This window comes from Hermetia illucens, chromosome 1 (genome assembly GCF_905115235.1).
Source record: "Hermetia illucens chromosome 1, iHerIll2.2.curated.20191125, whole genome shotgun sequence".
Lineage (NCBI taxonomy): Eukaryota > Metazoa > Arthropoda > Insecta > Diptera > Stratiomyidae > Hermetia > Hermetia illucens.
Window position 1 is genome coordinate 229,179 of NC_051849.1, and position 25,413 is coordinate 254,591.

The 25,413-nt window shown below is 40.3% G+C and overlaps 6 protein-coding genes and 1 pseudogene across 6 annotated transcripts; 4 read left to right on the plus strand and 3 right to left on the minus strand.

Annotated features, from left to right (window-relative positions):
• Window positions 1-2,789: 2,789 nt before the first annotated feature.
• LOC119661651 (histidine-rich glycoprotein) lies at window positions 2,790-3,554 on the plus strand. Its single transcript, XM_038071083.1, has 3 exons — window positions 2,790-3,046; window positions 3,107-3,156; window positions 3,214-3,554. Exons 1-3 carry the CDS (start codon window positions 3,029-3,031, stop codon window positions 3,443-3,445), a joined length of 300 nt encoding a protein of 99 aa, XP_037927011.1. The 5' UTR covers window positions 2,790-3,028; the 3' UTR covers window positions 3,446-3,554.
• A 12-nt stretch (window positions 3,555-3,566) lies between these two features.
• On the minus strand, window positions 3,567-6,003 carry LOC119661487 (annotated as a pseudogene).
• A 286-nt stretch (window positions 6,004-6,289) lies between these two features.
• On the plus strand, window positions 6,290-7,556 carry LOC119661615. Its single transcript, XM_038071036.1, has 2 exons — window positions 6,290-6,885; window positions 6,949-7,556. The coding sequence occupies exons 1-2, from the start codon at window positions 6,800-6,802 to the stop codon at window positions 7,541-7,543; spliced, it is 681 nt and encodes a 226-aa protein (XP_037926964.1). The 5' UTR covers window positions 6,290-6,799; the 3' UTR covers window positions 7,544-7,556.
• A 649-nt stretch (window positions 7,557-8,205) lies between these two features.
• Window positions 8,206-9,767, plus strand: LOC119661643. Its single transcript, XM_038071074.1, has 2 exons — window positions 8,206-9,599; window positions 9,673-9,767. The coding sequence occupies exons 1-2, from the start codon at window positions 8,266-8,268 to the stop codon at window positions 9,704-9,706; spliced, it is 1,368 nt and encodes a 455-aa protein (XP_037927002.1). The 5' UTR covers window positions 8,206-8,265; the 3' UTR covers window positions 9,707-9,767.
• A 7,863-nt stretch (window positions 9,768-17,630) lies between these two features.
• On the plus strand, window positions 17,631-18,171 carry LOC119661580. The gene has a single exon (XM_038070979.1). It carries the CDS (start codon window positions 17,813-17,815, stop codon window positions 18,101-18,103), a length of 291 nt encoding a protein of 96 aa, XP_037926907.1. The 5' UTR covers window positions 17,631-17,812; the 3' UTR covers window positions 18,104-18,171.
• A 117-nt stretch (window positions 18,172-18,288) lies between these two features.
• On the minus strand, window positions 18,289-24,124 carry LOC119661579 (palmitoyltransferase ZDHHC3). The gene is made up of 5 exons (XM_038070978.1): window positions 23,927-24,124; window positions 23,667-23,852; window positions 19,164-19,385; window positions 18,775-18,987; window positions 18,289-18,711 (listed from the first exon to the last, which is right to left on the minus strand). Exons 1-5 carry the CDS (start codon window positions 24,005-24,007, stop codon window positions 18,553-18,555), a joined length of 861 nt encoding a protein of 286 aa, XP_037926906.1. The 5' UTR covers window positions 24,008-24,124; the 3' UTR covers window positions 18,289-18,552.
• Window positions 24,125-24,295: 171 nt separating this feature from the next.
• Window positions 24,296-25,356, minus strand: LOC119661789 (peroxisomal membrane protein 11A). Its single transcript, XM_038071273.1, has 3 exons — window positions 25,163-25,356; window positions 24,994-25,109; window positions 24,296-24,931 (listed from the first exon to the last, which is right to left on the minus strand). Exons 1-3 carry the CDS (start codon window positions 25,216-25,218, stop codon window positions 24,375-24,377), a joined length of 729 nt encoding a protein of 242 aa, XP_037927201.1. The 5' UTR covers window positions 25,219-25,356; the 3' UTR covers window positions 24,296-24,374.
• Window positions 25,357-25,413: the final 57 nt, after the last annotated feature.

Sequence of the window (25,413 nt, forward strand, 5' to 3'; positions counted from 1 at the left end):
CCAGCCGCAAAAGGAGTCGGAACGGCTGGTTTGACGATGAATGTAAGCTAGCAACGGAACAGAAGAATGCCGCATACCGAGTAATGTTGCATTCTCAAAGAACGCGGGCACGCGCAGAAACTTATCACGAACTCCGTCGAGCGGAGAAGCGACTTCACAGACGGAAAAAGGAAGCCTGGGAGAACCAACAAGTCTGTGAACTAGAAAAGTACAGGGAGCAACCGCACCAGGCGCGCAAGTTTTACCAACAAGTCAGCAGGATGAAGCCTTATACACCTCGATGCTCATCCTGCCGAGACAAAGAGGGAAATCTGATTTTCGACAGAATGGGCATATTAGAGCGATGGGTTGAGTACTTTGATGAGCTACTGAACAACCAGAACATCGGCGAGTTGGAGGTCCCGCCAACTGAAGACGACGGACAAATACTGCCACCACCAAGTTTAGGAGAAACAGTCCGTGCAATTCATCGGCTAAAAAATCATAAGTCGCCAGGAGCCGATGGAATTACAGCCGAATTGGTTAAATACGGAGGCGACCAGTTACACCAAGTGGTTCATCAACTTGTGCTCAAGGTATGGGACAGCGAATCAATGCCTGACGATTGGCAACGAGGCATAATCTGTCTCATACATAAAAAGGGAGATATCACACAGTGCAGCAATTATAGAGGTATCACGTTGCTGAGTACCATCTATAAGATATTCTCCTCTATCTTGCTAGGCCGGATAGCCCCATACGCCCAGAACATCATTGGCCCATACCAAAGAGGCTTCACTCCAGGCAAATCAGCAACAGATCAGATTTTCTATCTGCGGCAGGCGATGGAAAAACTGTTGGAATATGGACAACAGTTGCACCATCGGTTCATCGACTTTAAAGCCGCCTATGATAGCATAGCCAGGGTAAAACTGTACACGGCCATGAGAGAATTCGGTATCCCAACGAAATTAATAAGACTGACTAGGCTGACCCTGACCAATGTGCGAGGCCAGATAAAAGCAGCAGGATCGCTCTCAAGACCATTCGACATCAACAACGGTCTACGACAAGGGGATGCCCTATCATGCGTCCTCTTTAACCTGGCCCTAGAGAAAGTGATCCGTGATGCTGAGGTGAATGCAAGAGGTACGATCCTCTTCAAGTCCACCCAACTACTGGCCTATGCTGACGATATCGACATCATGGGAAGAACCACCCGAGACGTGCAAACTGCCTTCATCCAGATCGAGCAGGCGGCGCGAGATCTTGGGCTGCACATCAATGAAGGCAAGACCAAATATATGATGGCAACGTCAGCACCGAAGACCAATCAACCAACAACATCAAACTGCACTGGTCAAACACAAACACGAACAAGAATAAGGATAGGAGAATACAACTTTGAGACCGTTGACAATTTCTCCTATCTAGGGTCGAAAATCACAACCGATAACAACTACGATGATGAAATCCGCGCACGGTTGTTGTCAGCCAACAGAGCCTATTTCAGCTTACAAAGACTGTTCCGCTCGAAACGTCTCACCATAGGGTCAAAGCTCTTACTGTACAAGACTATGATCTTGCCAGTCCTCATGTATTCCTCGGAAACTTGGGTTCTTAGCAAGAAAAATTGCGAACTCTTGGCCGCGTTCGAGAGAAGAATTCTCCGAAGAATTTTTGGCCCCCTACATGAGGATGGACGATTCCGTAGCCTACACAATGACGAAATCTATGAGCGATACCATGACCGTCCGGTTGTGGATAAAATCCGGCTCAATAGGTTACGGTGGGCGGGTCACTTAATCCGTATGGATGAAGATGATCCCACCCGGAAAGTCTATAAGGGCAATATCTATGGTAGGAAAAGAAGACGAGGCAGACCCTGCCTAAGATGGAGCGATGGCGTGGGCCAGGACGCCAGACAGCTTTTAGGGATATCGAATTGGTGGACCTTTTTGCAAAACCGGGATGTCTGGAGTTCCTTATTAAGGCAGGCCTAGACCGGATACCGGTTGTTGCGCCGATGATGATGATGATGATGATGATGATGATGTTCTCGGCAGATCGATGCTACTGACAAAGTAACATTCACCATTCGCATACTCCCGATCCGGGCAGATAGCATAAATACTTAGCGCCGCAAACAATTATGAAGCAACGCCTAGGATTTCGTAAAACATTTACTGCCTGACTGTATCAATTTAATAACAGGAATAATCTGTCACCTACGGTGAAATTGAGACATTTGAATGCGAAAATATTTTTTCGCAGGGATGAAGGAAAGAGGAGACTACCCTAGTCCTCAGGTCAGTTTTGATTGTCGGCCGGCAAAATATTTTTTTGGCTTGTCTATCTCCCGTCCTTGGTTATATTCTGGGACAAACAACAATAATACTAATACTAATTGAGTGTGTACATAGATAAGTATGCCCTCCTTAATCACTACACGATCTCTTATGCGTTGAATAGAGATTGGAGCAGCTTCTAAACATTGTGGATAACAACTGATCGTTCATGCCAGCTTTTCGGGAAAGTTGTTTAATTTTTTCTTCTGAGTAATGGTACTAACGTGATCGTCGTCTCTAAACATGCGTTGCGTGTTCATAAAGCGTGTAATTTACATAAACGATACATTGCTGCTTCTTTAGATGCAGTTTAAAGGCAACACAATGGCTCTTCAAATCAGAGCAATAAAACAACATTTCTAATGTAAGGAGAACATATTGTATTGTGTAACAATGCTTCAGTCAGTGTATGCATCCAGTACCTTCTGTTTTTTATGGCAAATATGAAGCATGGAACATTTTCAGTCACTCTTCCACATTTCCTCATACTGCACGCAATTGGTGGAGAAAAGAATTTTCCGCAAATGCACTTTTGAAAGCGAAATCGGAAATATCCATGGTGGAAGCTGGCGCTACCACCAAGGAAGTTACATGGACTGTATAAAAAGCTACTGCTTTCCATTTTCAAAGCATTGCAGTCATTACTTCTTGAGTGAGTAGGCATAAGTGAATTTTAGTTGGGCTTCCGAGGATTCCGTAGAATGAATTTGAAGTTGACGGTAAGTAAATTAAGTTATACTTGAAATCAATTTTAAACGCCGAAACAATTCTTCCCGCAGGTGTTGTTGATTATGATGTGCATAATCACATTTTTCCAGGAAGGTTCCAGGTAATATTGAACGCCTATATGCCATCTAAGTATCTAACATGTTTACCTACTTTACAGTGAACATTATAAAAAGAAAAAAGTTGTCATCCATGTCCCGATACATATTAAGGAACACAAACACGTTCACACTATCGTCAAGCATGTTCATCATCACCACAAGCCTATCATAACTAAGGAAGAAAAGATTATTGAAACCCCGATTCATATTAAGGAAGAAGAAGCCCATGAACACTTTCATCACCACTACAAGCACGAAGAACCTCATGAGGAAGGACATATTTTTGAATGAAATAAAATTTTTTTTAATTTAGTGAGACGTTTGTTAAGTTTTATGTTATCTATTTACCTTCAAATAATTTTTATTTGAATTTCCAAATATAAACAGATTTTTTCGGAAATATTTTTGTTTATTATAAATTGACTAGCTGACCCGGCAGATTTCGTACTGCCTCAATTGATTTGCCAGCTCGAATGATAATATTATGGCTATCAGATGGCATCCGATCCAATGCTATTTTAAACATGTTTATTAAATTGTTAGTCTGATGAAGAAACATTTGTAATTCATGGACAATGGTTCTCTTCACTGTTGGATTGTGAGCGCAAAGATTATCAACTTCCAAATCTGAATTGCCCATAAAATAAATTTGTAAAAATTGATAATCTACATCAGGTACAGGTAACAGTGTCCCCAATAAGTGATAAATTTGGCCTTGTATCTGTAATTTTTAAAAATTTGTCGATTAATTATTCCCGATACATACATTTTAGTACATATTGAATATTATAAAAAAATATTCTGGTATATAATACCATGAAAGTGGGCATGAAATTGTCCTGTATAATATGTGTAGCGCCAAATGATGTCATCTGGAAACAGCTGTTATATTTCTGAATGTTGGCTAAGAAGTGCTTAGAATCATTTCCAATCCCAACTGAAGATCATAAAGGATTTGGTGGTGGGAGCAATTGTGGCAATTTTACTTTGCCTCCAGCACAACATAATCCAGTAGATTCATGAGTGTATTTTAACGCCTTACAATATTTACAAATTATTTTCATTTCCCCAATTGTAACCGATTTGTCGGCACTATAATCAATTGCCGGATCATGGAGTGGAATGCAACTCGTTCGAGAATCCGTCTGCGGATTCGATCAATTTCATTATGCCGTGATTGCTGTTGTTGTGTTTGATGTGCACGAACTCGTTGCATTTTAAGCCTATCTACTTCATTATTACTCACTAAATAACGCACTTCTGACAAAAGCAATACAACTATTTTTTAGATCTGTCTCTCTCTGGTCATCAGTGCGGTTAGCACGTGAGGTAGCTCTTCGCACATTTGATTGACTGCAACGACCTAAGTCAGGTCGTCTTCTCCTCGGCATCGTAAATTGTAAATAATCAAAGTGAGAAAATGTTTCGCTCACTTAGCAGTAAAGTGTCACAATCGCAAAATATCAAAAAAAAGAGCACATTTCCTGGAATGTCATTATCACAAAGGATCGCCAAGGTAAAGAAAATTCTCGCGCACTCATAGATATCGTAACACAATATCGTAATACTCCTTTTCGTGTTCTAAAGTGCAACAGGATGGATTGACATATTAATTGGTTGTCAAATCTAATGTCAAATATTATCGTTGCGTTCAGAAATTTAATTTGTAACAAAACTTAATATCTAGTCTAGGTCTAGGTAGTCTAGTTTGTTCTTGAAATATTTATGGAGAGAAGGTTTAAACGGTGAGAAGCAAAAATACTAAAAACAGAAATTCTCTTTTCCAATACAACATGTTCTGAGCTGTGAAAGATTTGATGTCTTTTGTCTTTTTAGAAATAAAAGATTGTCACTTGGTTATTATTGAATATCAATAAAATTCAAATTGACTCTAAATTTTATTTAGAAAGAAACGTTTATATGGGAAGAAGAACAATGCTGTTTTTAGGGTTTCACCGGCAATTATTCGAATTTTTCTCATCTTTTAAACCTTCCCTTGACCTCCACGGACATTTCAAAACCAAGATAAGATAAATCCGTTCAGCCGTTCTCCAGTTTTAGCGAGACTAACGAACAGCAATTGATTTTTATATATAAGATGGATCAGGAAAACTGAAAACTAAAATACATCCAAATGTCCAAAAACAACGTCACTTGTTAACCGAATAAGGGAAACTGCCTGTTTTTTCATCCCCAATTTCATAGCGCATATTTTTCTCAATTTATGATAATATTGATAACTTACTCGAGTTTAACATAGTGTAGAACGGGAATAGGAATTTACTAGTTCGGGGGCAGCTGTAGGGTCGGAACTCTCTCAAACCGATAATGCGACTTGCAACTATGTACATATGTCAATATAATTATTGAAGCTAACCCGCTAATATCCGTGAGCAATAAAATTCACGAAACCAACAACGGCCAAATTCCCTCACGTCCATAAAATCAGTCCGGCTAAATCGAACAACCATAGAAAATTCTAAATGAGAAAAAAGAAAGAAAAGCCGATTGCTTTCATAACTGCAATAAAAGGGAGTTTAAGAATCTATTAAGGTTCTCATCTGAGTTGAGTTTATCTTGCGACATGCATCCACAGCATCGAGCAGATAAGCATGTCTCACGTTACCCGTTTTATGTTGCATGAAGGCCGGTAGATCTTAAATCTCTCCGACATTAGCACGTCAGAGTTACCAGTTCCTGTCCCTCAAAAACAAGATCTCTCTCTCAACTCCTTTTCATTTATTTAGTTGGGATCATATTGAATTTTTATGTCGGATTCCTTGTACGAGAAAATTTACATATTCTCCAAACAAATTATCAGGATGCAGGAAAATAATTTGTTCCGCCATATGTATGTGTATCTTTGGAAACTTTGATAAAAAGATAATCTTAGAAAATGAAGACTGACATCAACCGATTTTGTCCCGAAAAATCGGAAAATTAATGCCGGAGTGGGAACCAAAATAACGGCCGATAACACTGAGTGCCCTTTTCTCTGACAACATGCAGGCTCCTTGAGAAGATGGTGCGAAGCTATAAACCTGTTGATCTCTTAAATAATTAGAACCCATCCAAGTTTTGACCGCGACCATGTATACCTAATTTTCCAATCAAATTTTTTGTTTGGTTTAATAGATCATGCTTGGCGAGGGAACGTCAGCTACATTGGCTGTTGACCATAATATTTGTTCCATTGTTGGGAAAGATGTCGATAAAAATCGAAGAATAAGACAAATAATAACAAAGCAGTAATCCAACCTGGATAATTTGAAGAGTGAGTGAGGAAGAATGCGGCTACTATTCTACACGAACCAAATACAAATTTTCGGAAGATGTAATGGTTAAGTAGTGGGGATAATTACTTATATATGGGGCTGAAATTTTTGAAGATAGCTAAGTATACTTTGCCTCGCCGTTCTCAAGAAAGGATACGTGTGTCTAGACCTACTGTGTGTGAGCTGTCTGACGAAAGATTGCATAAAATAAAGAGTTTTTGTTGAAAAAATACATTTACAATTTAAGATGTGCCAAAAAATATCTAATCAGTGGTTAGTTTACAGTTTTGTTAAATAATATTATCATTACGATTAAAGACAATTTCGCCGAATAAAGTTACGAGCCTAGAAAAATATTATTCGAAAAGGAATGATGTCTCTGTTATTTGCGCAAATTATCATCTCAATTTTTTTTACTCCTGGAAACGCCTTCTGGTGGAGCAATTCTGCATCAACGTTAGTTTCTTACCACAAAAGTGCATAAAATAGTGATATTAAGAGCATATTTTTTTTTCTCAGAGAATCAACACCGGTCCTGAAGCAAATACCTGTGGGTTATTTTCGAACTTACACATATCAACCGCTAACCTATCCACCACGTTACTCACCGTTCCCTTCTGTTGCAACAAATCAATACCCATATGATCATTCAAACATCGGATGGGCTCAATATAATGCCCCACATCCTCCCATAGTTCCCGTGAAACCACAACCTCTAACTACCCCGCCGACAACTACAACATCAACTTCTACCTCTGCTCCACAGTATCAACAAAATGAATCATCAGCCGCACAATCTGCTTCGAACTCCAATAATCAGCAACAAAACACTTATTCTTCATTGCCTATAATAGAAATACAGCCAGGGATCCAAGCTCCGCCTGCCAAAATTCCTTCATACCATCAGATAAGTCCTGATCCTGAATTATCCAGTTACCAATATTTTCCAGGAACCGTATCACAATCGGTGCCCCAAGTTCAATTTGTTCCTTGCATGTGTCCCGTAACGATATCAGTTGGAGCACGAGACATGTCAGAGAACCGGGCTATATCAGATAATGACGATTATTTGCAAAGAGATGACAGTGATGATTCAACACTTCTTAAAGATTGAATAGAAACATATTGTAAACTGAAAACATAAATATGAAATTTCAAAAAATATACTTCAATGGGTTTCTTATAAAATTTGTTTTCTTGGCCTAAAATCATGGGTGGGAGGCTACTATCACTAAGTTGCTATCCAACTCTACGTGCCAATCTTGAGTACCATGAAAATGAAAAAAACAAAATTGAAAAAAACTTCTCTTTGACCGAAATCTACAGCATGTATGTGTACTTGAATGTAGAACATAAAACTGGAAGATTTTATCGCTTGCAAGTAAATAAAGTTTAATTTACGCAGGTTCACAAGTAGCATCACAACCTTTAGAATAAATTCACTTTGAAAGAAATTTCCGCAGTTATTTAGTAAAAGTGTCCGTATTATAGCAATGCCTCGCAGTTTCATACTCATCAAGACTCAAGACCTTTGATAGCAAAATCGAGCATTTTCACCGGTTACTTTCTAGAGTTATGAAGCTTTTGGTAAAATGGAGTGCAGCCGAAATGTTCAGAACAATGGCCTAGTAATCCCATAAGCTTAGATTATCTTGATTGAACATTTAGTCACTTTTACATGTACATTTAGAACCTGTCTGGACAGTAGGAAACTCGGTCAGAAGTTTGCTTATAAAATGTTCACCCCAAGAAGTTTGAAATAATAGCGAGAAGTGTTTGACGCGAGTGAATTGTCTAATACGTATCGCTCGTTCGGAAAAATGTGAGTTACAAGTTATGGGATGCTATAGGACGCATTTAGCAATTGTTATAGTGTATCTTTGTGTGAATACTGGCTCAACATCGCGGAAAGTTACGGCCAGACTTTCAGTGAATTACCCTTTCAACAAATCACGGAATTGGCCGATTAGGGCGGCATCACATCAGCGGCTTCAACCATTTTTCCAACGTCCAGAAACACCAAAATTTGTCTACCAGCAGGATGAAGAGAAGTTTATTCCCCGGTTACCCAATCACTACGTGAATTTAGAAAAAAATGAAAAAAAATACAAAGAAAAATCTACCACTGGTTGGGTGAATCACGATTTGCCAGTTTTTGAAAGAAGTGAAGAAAACGATGCTCCCATTAGGATATATCGGGGCCGTAAGGCTGAATTAATTTTCAACACAGTGATGAGTGGAAGACCATTTAAAATGCTAGAACCCATTCCAGGTGAAATTATTCACCCACCTATTGTTCCTCTTCTCAAGCCAGGTGCTTTCGGAAAAGTCGGGACCAAAGAGTTCAGATTGAACAACTTATCAGCAATTCATTCTATTAAAAAAAATCTGATTCCCTTTTATGCCCATGAAGCAATACATCCATGGAATACTAAAATATCTACCCATTTCACTGATGGCTATGTAAATGAAAAAATAAGTGATTCAATGGGTTCCAAAAACGAATCGGAGAAGCATTTAAAAATTGATCAAAAGCAAGCAACCCAAATTGTCTATGCGATTCCGTACGCGAAATTCGTAGCAGAATACGGCAGCTGGATAGATAACGGTAAGGGCAACCATTCACAACATGAGTCGACCACTGCAACATCTGTGAGGGAAGTAACCAGCCCACACGTTGATCGGCAGATACAGGCACCGTCTCCATTCAATTCAAGGATACCTAATGTGACACCCCCAAATTTCGCATCGTTACCTAATAACAATGTGGTCATTTTACCACCTACGACCTTAACAGCGCCGAATTTGACCAGTGCCACGTTGAACTCCACTAAACATCGAATTGTTTATTATGCAAAAAGTGCTGGCTTCAAATCATACTTACCGTTCCCATCTTCAACACGGAAGAAGCTGCACACCGCAAAGCACGCACACTATGCCGGAATAGAACCCGTTCCAAACCAATTTCCACTTAAAGATACTAACTTGGTCTTCAATAGTCCTAATCTACAAAGCAATCGCATCCCTTACCGAATCAGGGCATATTCGAATCCATTGAATCTGCAAAAACTCCAAAAACTCAACTGTGACCGAAAATCACAACAAAAATGCCACAATTCAGACGACGAAAAAATAACCATAATGCCGCGTTGGTATATCCGAAACCAAAGGTAAGGGTGAGAAGTCCAAAGCATATCGACTATGTGAGGCTAAGATTGATTTTATTCGTATATTCTATTGCAGATCAAGCAGAGAAGGAGTAATTCATAGTAGCTAATAGACTAATTCTAAGTGTACAGAGGACCACACCTTATATCGACCGAGGAACGTGAGCGCAGAACTCAAAAATTAATTTTGCTTTATTATTCTATCGAATGTCGAGATAAATAGTGTGAGAAATATTAAAAAAAAATGCGTTTTATTTGGCTAAGCCAGGAATAATTTTGTTATTCACGTAATATCCAAAAAAAAACGTGCATGCCTAGCACATGCTTATATTCCAATTAAATGGCGGGATGTGAAGGTGTTGTTCATTCCCAAACCAGGAAAACCCACCTACACAGACGCAAAAAGCTTTCGACCGATCAGCCTAACGTCCTTTCTGCTAAAAGGACTAGAAAGACTAGTAGATCGGTTCATAAGGGATACACACATTCCTAAATGGCCACTTCGCCATAGGCAACACGCCTACCAGAAAGGCAAATCCACGGAGACAGCACTCCATGAACTTACGGCAAAAATTGAAAAGGCGATGTCCGAAAAAGAATACGCCTTAGGCGCATTCATGGACATCGAAGGTGCCTTCAATTATGCCTCATTTGCGGCAATTTGTGATGCGGGAAGACAGCATGGAATCGAACCGCTGCTAATCAGTTGGATCCTTTACATGCTAGAGTGAAGAAAAATCCACATATCGGTCGGTGAGAAGTCTATTGAAGCAGGATGTCTCAGGGGCTGCCCACAGGGAGGGGTTCTCTCTCCACTGTTATGGCTCTTCGTGATGGACACCCTGCTGTGGCTCCTGGAGGACAAAAAAGTCTTCGCGCAAGCATTTGCGGACGACCTAGCCGTAATAATTACCGGCAAGTTTGCGGACACAGTATGTGACCGCTTGAATGCAAGTCTGCATGTAATCCGGTGAACGCTAGGAAGACTGGACTAGTTATGTTCACTAGGAACGTCAGGTGGGGCAGCTATACGCTACCCACACAAACAGTCAAGTACTTAGGAGTACATTTCGACTCCAAGTTAACGTGGAAGCATCATATCCACGAACAATATCAGAAATCCTGCAGATTGCTCTGGTGCTGTAGGAATGCGATAGGTAAGACCTGGGGACTTTCACCTAAACGGATATATTGGATGTATACATCCATAATAAAACCCATTTTGATGTATGCATGCATCGTCTGGTGGCCAAGACTGAACTTTGCTAACAGCAGGAAGCTGCTGACGCAGATTCAAAGACTTAGTTGCCTAAGTATTACTGGAGCAATGAGTACTACGCCGACTGCGGCACTTGAAGCTATCCTAAATTTACCCCCCATTCACTTGGAGGTGAAACGAAAAGCGGCCAACGACGCATATAGGCTCGATACCATTGGGACGTGGAAAGGCGGCCAATCCAACGGGCATGCGTCTATCTGGAAATTCCTTGAAAAACATCCGGTAGCCCTGATGCCGACTGATCATATGGTTTCCAGATTCGTCTTTGAAAAGACATACACTGTCGTAATCACCGAAAGAGAAGAATGGTCGACAAGTGGCCATGAGTCTTTTCAGATTACAGACCTAATAATCTTCACCGACGGGTCAGTCACGGAGGATGGATCAGGTGCAGGTGTGTTCTCAGAGAATCCGATTATAGAACTGGCTCGACCCCTCGGAAAAATGACGACCATATTCCAGGCGGAGATATATGCCATTTCATTGGCAGCAGAAGAATGCCTGTGACAAAAATGGAGGGGTCGCACCATTCGAATCTGTTCCGACAGTCGGGCGGCATTATCAGCACTAAATGGCAACAACATATCAAGCCAGTTGGTGTGGAGTTGTCATCAGGTGCTGCTGAAACTTGGCCGACTGAACGAAACATTCCTGATGTGGGTGCCGGGACACTCTAACATCGTCGGTAATGAGGAGGCTTATAGACTGGCTCGCCGAGGGTCTGGATCCACAATGGTGGGGCCAGAACCAGCTCTTGGAATCCGACCATCTACTGTCAAGTCTACTCTGAAGGGTGAAATTGCAAGGATTCACGCAACCGAGTGGAGAAATTTGGACTCTTGCCGGCAAGCGAAAATCCTTGTGAAGGAGCCTAGGGCCACTAGAGCGGCATTTTTGTTGTCCCTTAAGAAGTGGGACATGAAAACCCTAGTAGGGCTTTTGACGGGACACTGCCCCTTAAACTACCATATGGAAAAGATTGGGGTAGTGGTTTCGGCTGTGTGCAGCCAATGTGAGGAGGAGGAGGAGACGGCCCTGCACTTTTTATGCAGCTGCCCGGCATCCTCAGATCTCAGACGAAGACACCTTGGCAAGGTTTTCTTCAATGAAGAATCTGCACACTCTCTGCCTCTTGAGAATGTTCTCAGATTCGCTAAAGCCTGCGAACACCGTAGGCGGGAAGCCATTGAATAGGCAACTTACGGGGATAGTACAATGGGCCTAATAATGGCCTGAGTGCTCGGAGCTGCGGCTCCCCCCAGTTAACTAAACTAACTAACTAAAATATCCAAAAAATGTCCAAAATGCCTTATTGCAGAGATCCAATTTCGGTTTCACACAAAAACTAACTTCCGCCCATCAAAAACCAACTTTCCTTTTTCAAAATTTCGTCACAGATTTTCCAAAACATCACAAGTTCACGAATTCTGATGAATGAATTTTTCAAAAGATAATTTGTAAAGGGCAAATGTTGGTTACGATTAAAACACCGATTTGACGCTGAGTTTGATTTACCTGCCAATCAAGATCGCCCTGCAGGAGATCCAATTTATTCCTTCACATGAAGATGAAGGGGTTGACCACATACGAGTAGTATGTATATTATATTAATCAACAGCGAAAACCAGAAATATCTCAAAGGTCAACCGCCCTTTGGTAATTCATCAATTGTCCAAACATCGTAAGAATCGAGAATCAATTTGATTGAGCTCACGGGACTGTTACGCATGTCTTACCTCATGGGCTGTCGTCTTACAAGCGCATACGCAGGAGTCAGTGACGGGCGATATTTCCTCTTGACTAGCTTCCCGGGTCGTTATGATGGCCACTGAAGTTGATGTAATGCGAATGCTGCGTGAACGCACCTCGAGGAGAGGAGCTACCCTACCGTCCCGATTATGATGGGTTCCATGCAAATGAATGTGATGAACACGAACCTGTGTGTGGAGGCCTTTGAGCGTGCCGAAAGGCTAGAATCGGTGGATGGAAAGATAGTACGATATCTTCCCATTATTGATGTGTTTACGCATTCAATAAACTATTTCAAATGCATTGATCACGCATCTTTTGGCTCTTGACGCGTTATTATTATATTTTAATGTTTGTTACAACAACGGAGAAGACGGCTGAAATCCTTTGAGATTAATTAAACTTGATTATCTCTCAGTTTCGTTTTCTCGATTTGATGGAGCAATTAGCCTCACCACTACCGACTGGGAAAAAGATTGCGTATAAAAAAACGAAAAATACATACATATATTGTATTTTGCAGGAAAACTACAAATGAAAAAGCATGCACATAGACTCCACACCATTTTTGAGATGAAAATCTGATTATAATAATTAAACTTTGAAAAATTCACTGGAAAATCAGATGAGTTTAATTAATTGTTCTGTTACGTGGATGAATGGTGAACATTTCGGAAGTTTGAACGCCGGAGTTATCTCTAGATTCGCCTGCGGTACTGATATGTACATCCGGTAGTCGCTGGCACACCTCGTTTAAAGGAAATGGGGAAATTTAATAGATACTTTCCCTCAAAACTCCGATTGAGTAGATGACATTTATTTATTTGGTTTGCTTTATGCGTTATATCTTAACTTAATGGTTTTGTTTGTAAAAAACCATAGCGGAACGAAGGTTCTTATTCAGACGGATCATCTCACTTTTCATATCCATTATGAAGGTGTCGAAGAATTTATATCTCGATTTCAGTGGATGAATTGAAGAAGTTGAAAGAAAAGGTGACAATTCCGTTACCCCATTACGTATACAATTGAATCTACTTTCTCAGGAAGATCAACAAGTTTGTTAGTGTAGAGCTTTATAGCCCACAACGGCTAAGAAAAAATGTAGAATTTGAGGTAAGTACTAATTCTTTGCTTGACATTCGGCTTTTTTGTTTTTGTGTCTTTGGAGTCTCCAATTAATTTTCAAGTTTGAAGTTGCCTCTCTTTCATAATTATTACTTTCCATTGCCACTTCCACTTTCCAAGAAACTTACCTGCCTGCGCGACTTGTGGTTCGACGTAGTTCTTCATCGGTCCAGAAGCCTTAGAGGTTTCGAGTAAATTTGGTGGTCACTACTCATGTAGTGCTCCCAATTAATAACATAGAGAACATTGGTAATTTAACTAGACATTCATGTTGAGCAAGAAGAATAACCACAGGAGATTCTTCTCCCAACGTATTATTAGAAAATTTATGGAAGGAAAAAAATCATTGTGTATGTTCGACCTTCTACGGTAAATCATCATCGTCATCATCATCATCAACTAATTCGATATCCCTAAAAGCTGTCTGGCGTTCTGACCTACGTCCTCGTTCCATCTTAGGCAGGGTCTGCCTCGTCTTCTTTTTCTACCATAGATTATAAACTTTCCGGGCTGGGTCATCCTCATCCATATGGATTAAGTGACCCGCCCACCATAACCAATTGAGCCGGATTTTATCCACAACCTGACGGTAACGGTATCGCTCATAGATTTCGTCGTTATATAGGCTACGGAATCGTCCATCCTCATGTAGAAGGCCAAAAATTCTTTGGAGAATTTTTCTCTCGAACGCGACCAAGAGTTCGCAATTCTTCTTGCTACGAACCCAAGTCTCCGAGGAACTGGCAAGATCATTGTCTTGTACAGTAAAAGCTTTGACCCTATGGTGAGACATTTCGAGCGGAACAGTTTTTGTAAGCTGAAATAGACTCTGTTGGCTGACAACAACCGTGCGCGGATTTCATCATCGTAGCTGTTATCGGTTGTGGTTTTCGATCCTAGATAGGAGAAATTATCAACGGTCTCGAAGTTGTATTGTCCTATCTTTATTCTTCCCGTTTGACCAGTGCGGTTTGATGTTGTTGATTGGTTGGTTTTCGGTGCTGACGTTACCACCATATACTTTGTCTTGCCTTCATTGATGTGCAGCCCAAGATCTGGATGAAGGCAGTTTATACGTCTCGAGTGGTTCTTCCCATGATATCTACAGAAAATGCGCGAGAAAAATTTCGCGCATTAGGTTTGATGTTAGTGTCGTGTATGTGATGCAGTGCATTGGTGTGCGGCCACTTAGCTACCTCGTCCCAACCGCAGGAATACGCAATGACATTCCATGCCTCCTAGACACTCGATTTGCTCCCCCTGTGTTAAGTCTCCTTGGCGTTGAGCATCTGCTTTTAAAAGTTTTCGACGAAGCAACAAAGGTGGATTCAATTCTGTTAATATGTCGAGTAACATCGAGTTCGGTGCTACTATTAAGAGAAACCATGCTACCCAGCTATATAAATTGATCGATGCCTTCATTAATGTAGATAGAAAGAGTCTGTTACAAAACACTGAAACCCGCCTCGTCATCTAACTAAGAAAGCACGAAGAATGTTAACAACGAGAATAAACATTATCGGTGACATTCCTTTGAGATTTTACCTTGACATGGCGTATGATATTTTGCGCAGTCGTAGTTACTCCGATAACAGCTCTCTCTTTTCTTCGATTACCCTTTCGGCATAGTGGAATGCTCCAAGTTGATGTTGTCGAAGGTTTCACACAATGATCCACTGGATTTTGATGTAATCGGTATAGGATTCAGAGCGGAAACCAGCTTACTCTCTACCGACCAAGATCAGAAGATTTTTTACACCTTTACAGAGCACGCAAGCATCTTTCTGGTTATCGTAGTCAAATAGGATGATATTCTACGATATCTTAATGGTACAATTTTGCCACTTCCTGGGAAAAACCTCAGATCCACAGGATTTTCAAATAAGCAATGCAGTGACGACACCGCCAAGCCTGGTAGCTTTACTCCCCTTGAATGCCATGTTTTTTTTGCATGTTACGGTAATTAACCACTTCTAGGGGAGGCATTTCAGTGGATTTTATTAAGAGTACATTTGCATATTGTGGTAGAGTGGTCCCTTCCCCTCATAATAAATCTCTCAACTTTTCTCGGTATTCACAGGAACTGATTCCTGTTTTCGAACTTAGGGAAGACATCACATTAGAAGGCTTTTTTATGTACTTTTTGAGATTTGTTTTGAGTCGGAAAAATAAATGAGTGGAATTCAAGGAAATAAGTCAATTCTTAAAAGTTGTCCAAAACTTATAAGAATTTTTTTGAATAATTTTAGCCAAAAATAACAAAGTTATGCGGCATTAGTCCACTGAAGGTATTTTCCAAGAATATAAACCTCAATGAAGGTGAAAATAGTCAAATTAAAAATGTTCCGAGTGTTCAAAAAAAATATTTCAGTGTTCACAATTTTGTTTCCCTACTTATGTAAGAAAGTACCCTTAAAAATATGATATCATCTCATTTTGATTCATATTTCTCGTAATTTTGTAAAGAATCATACTTCCAAATTTCATAATAATCGGTGGATTAGTTTTTGAGTTACAATTCTCGAAAATGTGACGAAATTCATTTTAAAAAAAAAGGGGTTCGGAAAAGATTTTTTTTTTTGTAAACTCATCTTTCGGCTATGAAGACATTACACACTTTTAATTACAAACACAATAGAGTTCGAACAAATAGAAGTGCACTCGGACAAGGGACTGATGCCCAGCAATTTTGCAGCGTATTCTGAGATAGCTTAGTTAAAAATCTATGCAATAGAGAAAAACAGTTTCTGAAAAAACTTCCTAATGTAATGTAAATAATTATAATATGCATATCGGTAGGAATTCCATAGATTATTTGGCAGAAGGGCGATAGAACTGCGCCTCGACGATTTGGTCACCTGCTCTCCTGCGTCCCAACTTGCGCCCGGCCCTAAATCTACTGCTGATAGTGTTGTGGTCGATCCGTCGTACACTGCTGGTCAACTGACCTTGTGACACATTCTGGACAAATTTGTCGGGAAAAAAGAACACTAAAAGGAAAATATAAAGTCGCTAATACGCAAGACCTCTTGTGTAGTATATATTTATATATATATATGGTATATTGATATAATTATGAATAAAAAAAATTCTCTTTAATAATCTTATTCTTCATTCCCCATTGTGGAGGAAATTAATTGAAAAGGCACAACCAATTGCAAGGTAAGTTGCCAGTTTCTTGGCAATTTTCATGAAATATTTGTTGCAAACTTTGCTTTACTATATACTTTTTATCTGTAGAGAAGCATTACTGCCCAACTTGATATCAACTTTGAAGAGATTTATAATGTGATGATATAAATTGCTTGAGGATTTAAGGGTTGAAAACAAGGACCAGGGCGAAAATATATATGCCCCCCTCCTGAATGTGCATAATTAGTTTTGAACCCGAGGGAATTCTTCTCTTACCCTCAACCCCCGTAACGGGCCTGCAAGCCTTTAGCAGCGGGAGCTGTCCAAAACTTACAAACTTCATTGAAAATTGATTGCTCGGGATAAATCTTTTATAATGTTGCAATTTGTATATTCAGATATTTTAATGGAAACGTGTAATAACACGAATCGTTTGGAACCATAGAATTTTACTTTACCACAGAATGTAACAGTAATTTCTTAGTTTGGAATTCCATATGAATGCCCCCTCTATATGTAGAGATGAATGAGCTAACTGGGAAAAAAACCAGATCACTTTCCCGCGCAACTTAGAAACACTACTACACATTTCTTTTGTAGTCATGTATTTTTCGGCACTGCACTCTACCTAGCCGCTTGAACACATAACTGAGCTTTTTAACATACATTCCGTGGACTCAATGCGTCCCCTACGAATCACTTCTATGGGGGGGGGGCTTTTGTTTCACTCCGTTTTTGCGCACACTTACCTTCAACCTACAGGTTGAACAAACTAGCAGCTTCTGGGGCAGCTTTACTCACCTGAACTTGTGGTCTTGCAGGTTTTAAGCAAGAGAGAAAGTAAACTCGTATGGACGACTAGTGTGTTCTGTTTTCGTGCATCGTCATTTTGTATCGTTGTGTAGACGCGAGAGTTTTGTTGTTACAAATGAAAACGATCTTTTGTGTTTATTTACTAACAATGTTCGAACTATTTCTTATTCCAAAAGTGAGCACCTATGATCCCAACGACCAGAACATCGCTTCCGTATTGCCACCCGAAGGAATGTTTGAAGCTTTTTATCCAAGAGAAGTCGATGGAGTACCGAATGGATCATCGCGCCCAGCTCATGCTCATGGCAGTTTCTTCAAGCACCGGAATCCAGCTTTAGTTGACACAAAGAACTCTGCAGCGTATGGATATCGTTTTGATGGGAAAAGACGTTTTAACTTCGACTAAATCCCGACTAAATTTTCAAGTGAAAGTGCAGGTTGTGAAATATATGATACGTACTTGTTGACAATCAACGTTGTCTTTTTCTGAAGCTAAATGAAATTGAATGTTCAAATCACTCTTTGTCCAAACGAGCCTAGTTACAAACATGTTTTCTTGAAATAAGTTTCGGGTCTGATTGAAACACAGAATACTGAATATTGCCCCCTTTATTATAATAGTCATTTCAATTGTCATAAATATTTAAATGAATGTTACATTAAAATGAAGGCTTACGTTTATTAGTTCGTTCGCACAAGCTTTTATGTTAACTTTGATTCTTTTCGTCTCCGAACGTAAATAACTCAAACTGTTCGAGATTTTGTCGGCTTTTTATTCTTACGAATAAGTGAATAGAATATTTTTCATTGTATATTAAGTACAAATAGTGGCAATCGTCTCCCGTGTTCCTTCCTTTAGACGGAGTAGAAGTGTCCTTCGAATTTCGATTTAAATGAGGGCTTCGTGAATGGCGAGAACCACCCCAGCGAGAATCTCCCAAAAACTGATTGAATGCTTTTCCATCGTGATTTCCTCATCCACCTGGCCTCTTCCTTTTTCAGCTGTTCAATACCCTGCAAAAAGACCGATATACCTTCATCAACTTCCACTCAAGGATTCCATCAATTTCCCTTTACCGTTTCATCGTTCCAGATAGCACTTAACTGCGTAAAAAGCATTATCATAGTGAAAACCGCAAATAAAAGTGCTTCAAACGTCAAAAACAACAATAAGAAAACTGTTGCTGGTGGCGAGTAGGGCGAACACTCTCTCCATTCATGTTTAATACATATGGTAAATTGGTTAATGACCAGGAACAGGGAATGTGCTGATATGCTGGCTATATAGAACTGTAAAGAATTATTTAATGTACAACTTTTCAATCAAATAATTAAATTTGAAATGCATGCAAGTTACTACATTTTCGCTAAGTAAACATTTCATGCAAAGCTACAGCTTCGTCGTTCGGAGCAAAAATCAATTAATCCTAAGCAAATTTTTAATTTAAAGAAATATAGTTGATTACCGTGAATAGGACGAAATACTTTTGGTTGCTTTCACCAACGCAGTTATTCACCCACGGACAATGATGGTCCATTTTCCGAATGCAACGCTGGCACACTGAGCAGTGATGCGCCCGATCTGGTTTAATGCTGCAACATTTTGGACATTTGAAGAACATTTGACCTTCTCGATAGCCCATTTGTTGTATCATTTCTTTCGTCGCATTTCCGCGAGGAACAGCTCCCTTTCATTCAAATAGTCAAAACCGAAATAATTAGTATTCTGGTGCAACTGATTCAAAATTTGTTTAAGGATTACAACTAGATTACACAATAGGACAGTTGAAAATCTTCTACATGTGAACTTATTATAGAGCCACCAATTTTGCGAACCTGTAAATATGCTTCTAACCACCTTGCGGCACGCTCTTTAGAGTATTTGCTTCACTTTACCCAATTCAATTCTCACCTTTTATATCGAGCTGGAAATTTGCTTATATTCCAATAATTCCTCAGACGGATGTAATGTTTTTCCTTTACTCAGATTTAGTAAATAAAATCTTTTAAATTTATACCTAGAATTATTTCCCAAAAATCATATCAACTATTCCGTAAATATTCTTTCTCCTCTCTCATCAATATCGTTAATTCATCGCCATCGGATGTGATTATCCTCTGTAGTCTGAAAGTAATCTACAACAAGTCCGGAAACCGGAAGCTTGACGCTTCAGGTATAAAAGGTTTTGTGTTTCCCTATGTGAGGAGCATAACGTAGTTCTCCATTGGCTTATAGCATTGATCTGAGATATTGAAATCGTTCAGTTCTGGGCAGGTTACTGCCATTGCCAGAACTCAGCGATTTAAATATCTCGCGTCAACGCTATCAGCCAATGGAGAACTGCGTAATGAAATTGTTTCACGCATTAATGCAACCTGGATGAAGTGGCATTCCCCAACTGGTGTTCTTTGTGATCAACGTGTCAGCGCACGTCCCAAATCTAAAATTTACTGCAATGTCGTCCGTCTGCCACTCCCTATAGTTCTGAGTGTTGGCCGACTATAAAGGACAATGAACGGCGTCTTGCGGTAATGGGGACGAAGATGTTGCATTGCACTGGTGGCGTGACACGTTTTGATTACGTCTGAAATGAGAATATCCGTGATCGATATGGGTTTGCACCGATCGTGGAAAAACTGCAAGAGAGGCGTTTTCGATGGTGTGGTCACGTAATTCACGCTAACGAGAATTCAGCAACCAGTATTGATCAGATTACATCCTGATGAGGCATTTGATACAATAAAATGACGAAACCGATCATCACGAGCCGACCCCGCTTGTGAACTGAAGACTGAAGAAAAAGAAAAAGATGTGAGGAGCGACGAGTGCACGACAGCTCCGTGTAATATAGCTAAAAATTCCATTGCCCTCTATTTTCTAGAAAGCGATTTAAATAAATCATTTGATGGAAAGCCCTGTGTTGATAATGGTCACCTTCATACGCTTCACGCTCTGAGTTTAATATTATTAGCGAATGAAAACAATTTAACCAGCATCAAATATAAAAAAGGGCTAGGGAGAATTAGATTTTTCTTGAATGGAATTTAAATATTTCACTGGAATTTCAATTATTCTCGTTAATTATGACGTCAGCATCTTATTTGTATGGCTTAGGATGCTGTTAATTAGCACGAAATTGATAAGTTTGAACTTCTATTACTTTGACACTAATAGTTGGATTTTCATGGAACTTGGCTAGGCTGTCCTCTATGTCGGTGCAAAATTTAGGATGAACTTAAGGGGAGTTTTTTAGTCTATTTCTAAAAGTTGATAATATACTATTAGTAAGTTTACTTGAGCAGATATCGGAATGGGACATATTTTGAGGCCTAGATTTCATCTAGGCGCACCACCCTGATTTTTTTCGGATTTCTGGGTTGGGTAGTTTCCGAAAATGAGTCCTGTCTCACTTCAAATGAGTACATTTTGACTCCTTACTCACGCACTTTGCAATTTATGCCAAAACTAATGTCAGTTTCGGAAAGTACAAACAGAGACCTTTCATTTGATACCCTACACAACTATATCCGGTGAAAAAAATTTTTGAATCCCCCCTTTGCATGTATGGGGAGCCCCCCTTTAAACTCCACCTAAATTTATGCCACTCGCTGCATGCGTGGGATTTCATAGTTCCCATCTGTCCACCAAATTTCGTTTGGATCGGTTTAGCCGTTTTGGAGAAAAATGCGTGTGACAGACAGACAGACAGACATTGAATCGATTTTAAGTAGTAATTTTTGCCGCGTAATTTCTTAAGGTTTTTGTAAGTTTTTTGTTTCAAAGGTGCGTCTATAAGAAACCTTCAGAAATATTTAAATTTCTGGTCATGATAGTTTTTCAGGAAAAAGGAAGCATCGAATCGTCATTAAAATCTCTGAAATATTTTCAAAAAATAGGAGCATATTAAAATAGCTCGAGAAAATAAAAACCCTTCGAAATCTTGAAAAGTATTAGCTGTGATGTTTCCGGGACTTTAAGCTGTGGCAATAAGAGAATGATAGAAATACTAATCAACAGCGGGCTCCACTCGACCGACCTATGAAAGCTATTCAGAGAAACATTCCCATTTCTCCGATAATAGCCCTAACCAAAATGAACTGAAAGAACCTTATAAGTTGTCGCCCACTTGCCCTAAGGAGTTATATCTGTTTGGAAATTTGTTTCCCTTCAATTTTTTTATTGACTTAAAATACGCTAAAACATACCTAGATTTGTAATCAATAACGTTCTTGTATGAAAACAACTTTAAAATTAGTTTCTCTAGAGTAACTCCTAAGGAGAAACCCGCATTCAAGCCGCCAAAACCCACCATTCAATATGGCAAAGAAAAATTTCGAAAATGTTTTTCTCTGGGGTTCCAAACGAATGAATCCCTTTAAGGAGTTGAGATTAGTTGTCAAAATTTACCCGCCAATAACTTCAACCATGTTGCAGTTAACCCACCACTTATTTTTTCACAAATGTCCATGTCTCCTTTCCACTACTGCTACTATTATCGCAGGGCGAAATGACTGTACAATGGCACCATGCTCAAAATCTGAATACAAGGAACCTGCATAACGCTGCAACAGCGAGTAGGTATCGACATGGTTCAGGACTAAAGCTACTTCTCGCCAACTTTGGTTGGACCAAAAGCCACAGTCGAAGAATTATGGACGCAAAGGTGGTTCTTCTTCTTTTTCTTCAGCCTTTGTCCCTTTCACAAGCGGGGTCGGCTCGTCGTGATCGGCTTCGCCATTTGGCTCTATCGAATGCCTGATCTGGGTACAATCTCGAGGCTTTCAAATCCCCATCCAGCGTATCAAGCCACCGTTGCTTAGGTTTGCCTTTTAGTCGTTTACCATCGACTTCGATGTTCAGACCAATCTTGGCAAGTGAATTCTCGTTTGCACGAATTGCGTGACCATACCATCGAAGACGCCTCTCTCGCAACTTTTCCACGATTGGTGCAACCCCATAACGATCAATACAATTAATACAAACCAGCCTCAACATTCCCGATATACAAGAAATTTATCGAAGAAATGGACCGTGAACCATCTCCAGGAAACCCGAAAGTACTCAGATCATCATCGTCAACAGCACAATAACCGGTATCCAGTCTAGCCCTGCCTAAATAAGGAACTTAATACATCCCGATTTTCCGACGATGTCCGCCAATTCGATATCTTTAAAAGCTATCTGCCCTACGCCATTGCTTCATCTGAGGTAGGGTCTGCCAAGCCTTCTTCTTCTACCATAGATATGGCCTGTCTAGACTTTCCGGGCTGCATCATTCTGACCCATACGGATTAGGTGACCCGTCCATCGCAACCTATTGAGCCGCATTTTATACACAACCAGGCAGTCACGATATCGCTCATAGATTTCATCATTTTATGGGCTATAGAACCTCCGCTCGGTGTTCCGGATAGCTGAGTGGTTAGAGCGCAAGGCTATCGTACGGAAGGTCGCGGTTCAAATCTTACTGGTGGCAGTGTGATTTGTATCGTGATTTGACGTCGGATACCAGTCGACTCAGCTGTGAATGAGTACCTGAGTCAAATCAGGGTAATAATCTCGGGCGAGCGCAATGCTGACCACATTGCCTCCTAGTGTACCGTCACGGTCTTGAATGAAGTGCTATAACACACATCAAGGCCCTGATCCAACATGGATTGTTGCACCAACGATTATTATTATTATTAAAGAACCTCAGGTATTTAACTTTTAAAAGCTAAATCGACACCGTTGTAATACTTCAGGCGTGCAAAAGGATATCATATCAGGGAAGAATCATTCCAAAACAGCTGAAGAGCGGTCACCTGTTTGATGGGATGAAGTCGTTTCTATTGGTTTCTGAGTTTAGTATCGCAGGGTTATTTCCATGATTCGCTTTATCCTTAACCAGGATGCAACTTGTATCTAGATTGCAGCCTCACCAGCAGCTGATAATCAGGTAAAAATATGCACACACTATTGCACTCACCGGATCTGAAAGCATAGTGCGGAGATGCGACGAAAATGCTAAGAATGCCAGGGTTTGAAATATGACAATGTTTATGCTGCTGAACACAGGATAGGGACACGGAAGAAGTATGACACGCATCACCACAAATTCGGCAAAAAGGAGGAGGCCCCATGTTAAGAAAGCGCATACAAAGCCGCATATATCCTGTAAAAACAAGAACAGGGAGCTGCTGATAAAATGGAACATTCCGGGCGGTGACACTGTAACAAAATACTTGCCTTCACACACCAAATTCTGCCGCCACAGCACCGATTGTGGATGTCGATACTACTATGCAACGGTACGTAGCTGTAGTCCATGGTTTCAGTCTTGATTGTTTTCAGCTTAAGTCCGTCTGCGCTCCCGCGGATTCATAACGCAAATATCCCCTCACGCAAATCGAAAACTTAATTAGTGACCTGCTACTGACAGCTGTCAGTAATGTCAAAGTGTTGTGGAACGCATCGTAAATTCCATTAGGCAGAGGTAGCCAACCCTCACGCCCACGCCACCATCCACATTGCAACCTTATTCCGAAACCGAGGTACCAACTAAAACAGGACATTTTCGGGGAATTACAAGGGAAATAGCCAAATGAATACTAAAGCTTATTAAAAAATATGTTTTATTACACAGAAATATAAATGCTGCAAGGATATTCAAAAGACTACTTGAATAATTATAAGTTTACGTTGGGACTAGTTTCGCATCAGGCTGAATCAATGCCAGCAAGCCGGCAACCGAACTAATTGCTCCAAGGACTCCAACTGTTCGTGGGCTCAGTTTTGTGTATCCTAATGCGGTCAATGGAATGAAAACATCACACATATTTTTCACTGTATCCACGACAATATTTTTATGCAGATGCAACTGAGAGTAAGATATGAGTGCAAGCTTGCCTAGGCTCCTGCACGATGACATCTCAATCGAGTGGCATCTTTGCGTTACACCTGACGCCCGGGCAGCTCTTTTCAAATCAATCAACCGGAATATCTCATACAGATCACGAACCAAGTTCATTATTATCGCCATTAGCCAGTACTTGTTCGCAACGAGGTTCCATTTCTTGGTATCGATACTGCGGAAAAGTCCTGTCCGTGAAAGCCACTGCATATGATCGGCGAACAGGAAAAGGGACTGGGATAGTTTGCTCAGCGTCAAGCTCACCCGAATCGTCAAGTCGGGATAGTGGATCGATCTGAGTGAGGAATAGAATACTTCTATGCACTTGCCGAAACGTAGTACTGTAAAAATATAAGGATTTGGTCACTGGTAAGATCGCATCGCACCGGCTGACTTTACTCACGCTTCCGGAAGGAGCTGAGAATGTATTCCAGAGTCTTCAATTGGGAGACCAATGCGGGGTCAAAATGCCGCTGTTCGAGGCCATCCCAGATTGCGCGGGATAGGTATTGGATAAACCTGAGAACAGAAACGTTTTAAACAAGCAATTAACAAAGAGTATTTCGGAATACCGTGCGATTTTATCCTTGCCAGCCGTTTGGTTATTTAGCGTTGTCCACTTATCCATATTGCCTTACCATTCTACCTGTGGCGTGAAAGTGTCTTCGTAGAGATACGTTTTAGGCAAAGTTCAAATTCCGACCCCAAAGCATTCTCTGAGAAGCAAGTGTTTGCGCAAATGATAACACGAGCGATTGTCAAACACAAAACGTCAGAGACCGTGACAAGCGGCATTTATTTGAGCAATTCAAGTTTTGAGCAA

Excerpts from the sequence above, each read along its gene's own strand:
- LOC119661651 (XM_038071083.1), top strand. Across the intron at positions 3,157-3,213 it reads TTTTTCCAGGAAGGTTCCAG|TGAACATTATAAAAAGAAAA; the intron begins GTAATATTGAAC and ends CCTACTTTACAG.
- LOC119661615 (XM_038071036.1), top strand. The coding sequence starts at position 6,800 with ATGATGTCTCTGTTATTTGCGCAAATTATCATCTCAATTTTTTTTACT. Across the intron at positions 6,886-6,948 it reads TGGAGCAATTCTGCATCAAC|AGAATCAACACCGGTCCTGA; the intron begins GTTAGTTTCTTA and ends TTTTTTTCTCAG.
- LOC119661643 (XM_038071074.1), top strand. The coding sequence starts at position 8,266 with ATGGGATGCTATAGGACGCATTTAGCAATTGTTATAGTGTATCTTTGT. Across the intron at positions 9,600-9,672 it reads TGGTATATCCGAAACCAAAG|ATCAAGCAGAGAAGGAGTAA; the intron begins GTAAGGGTGAGA and ends ATTCTATTGCAG.
- LOC119661580 (XM_038070979.1), top strand. The coding sequence starts at position 17,813 with ATGAAAACGATCTTTTGTGTTTATTTACTAACAATGTTCGAACTATTT.
- LOC119661579 (XM_038070978.1), bottom strand. The coding sequence starts at position 24,007 with ATGGACTACAGCTACGTACCGTTGCATAGTAGTATCGACATCCACAAT. Across the intron at positions 19,386-23,666 it reads GCACTATGCTTTCAGATCCG|GGAGCTGTTCCTCGCGGAAA; the intron begins GTGAGTGCAATA and ends TTTGAATGAAAG. Across the intron at positions 18,712-18,774 it reads CTATCTGGAACGATGAAACG|GGTATTGAACAGCTGAAAAA; the intron begins GTAAAGGGAAAT and ends GTCTTTTTGCAG.
- LOC119661789 (XM_038071273.1), bottom strand. The coding sequence starts at position 25,218 with ATGGATAAGTGGACAACGCTAAATAACCAAACGGCTGGCAAGGATAAA. Across the intron at positions 25,110-25,162 it reads GGCAAGGATAAAATCGCACG|GTTTATCCAATACCTATCCC; the intron begins GTATTCCGAAAT and ends TTCTGTTCTCAG. Across the intron at positions 24,932-24,993 it reads TCTCAGCTCCTTCCGGAAGC|TACTACGTTTCGGCAAGTGC; the intron begins GTGAGTAAAGTC and ends ATATTTTTACAG.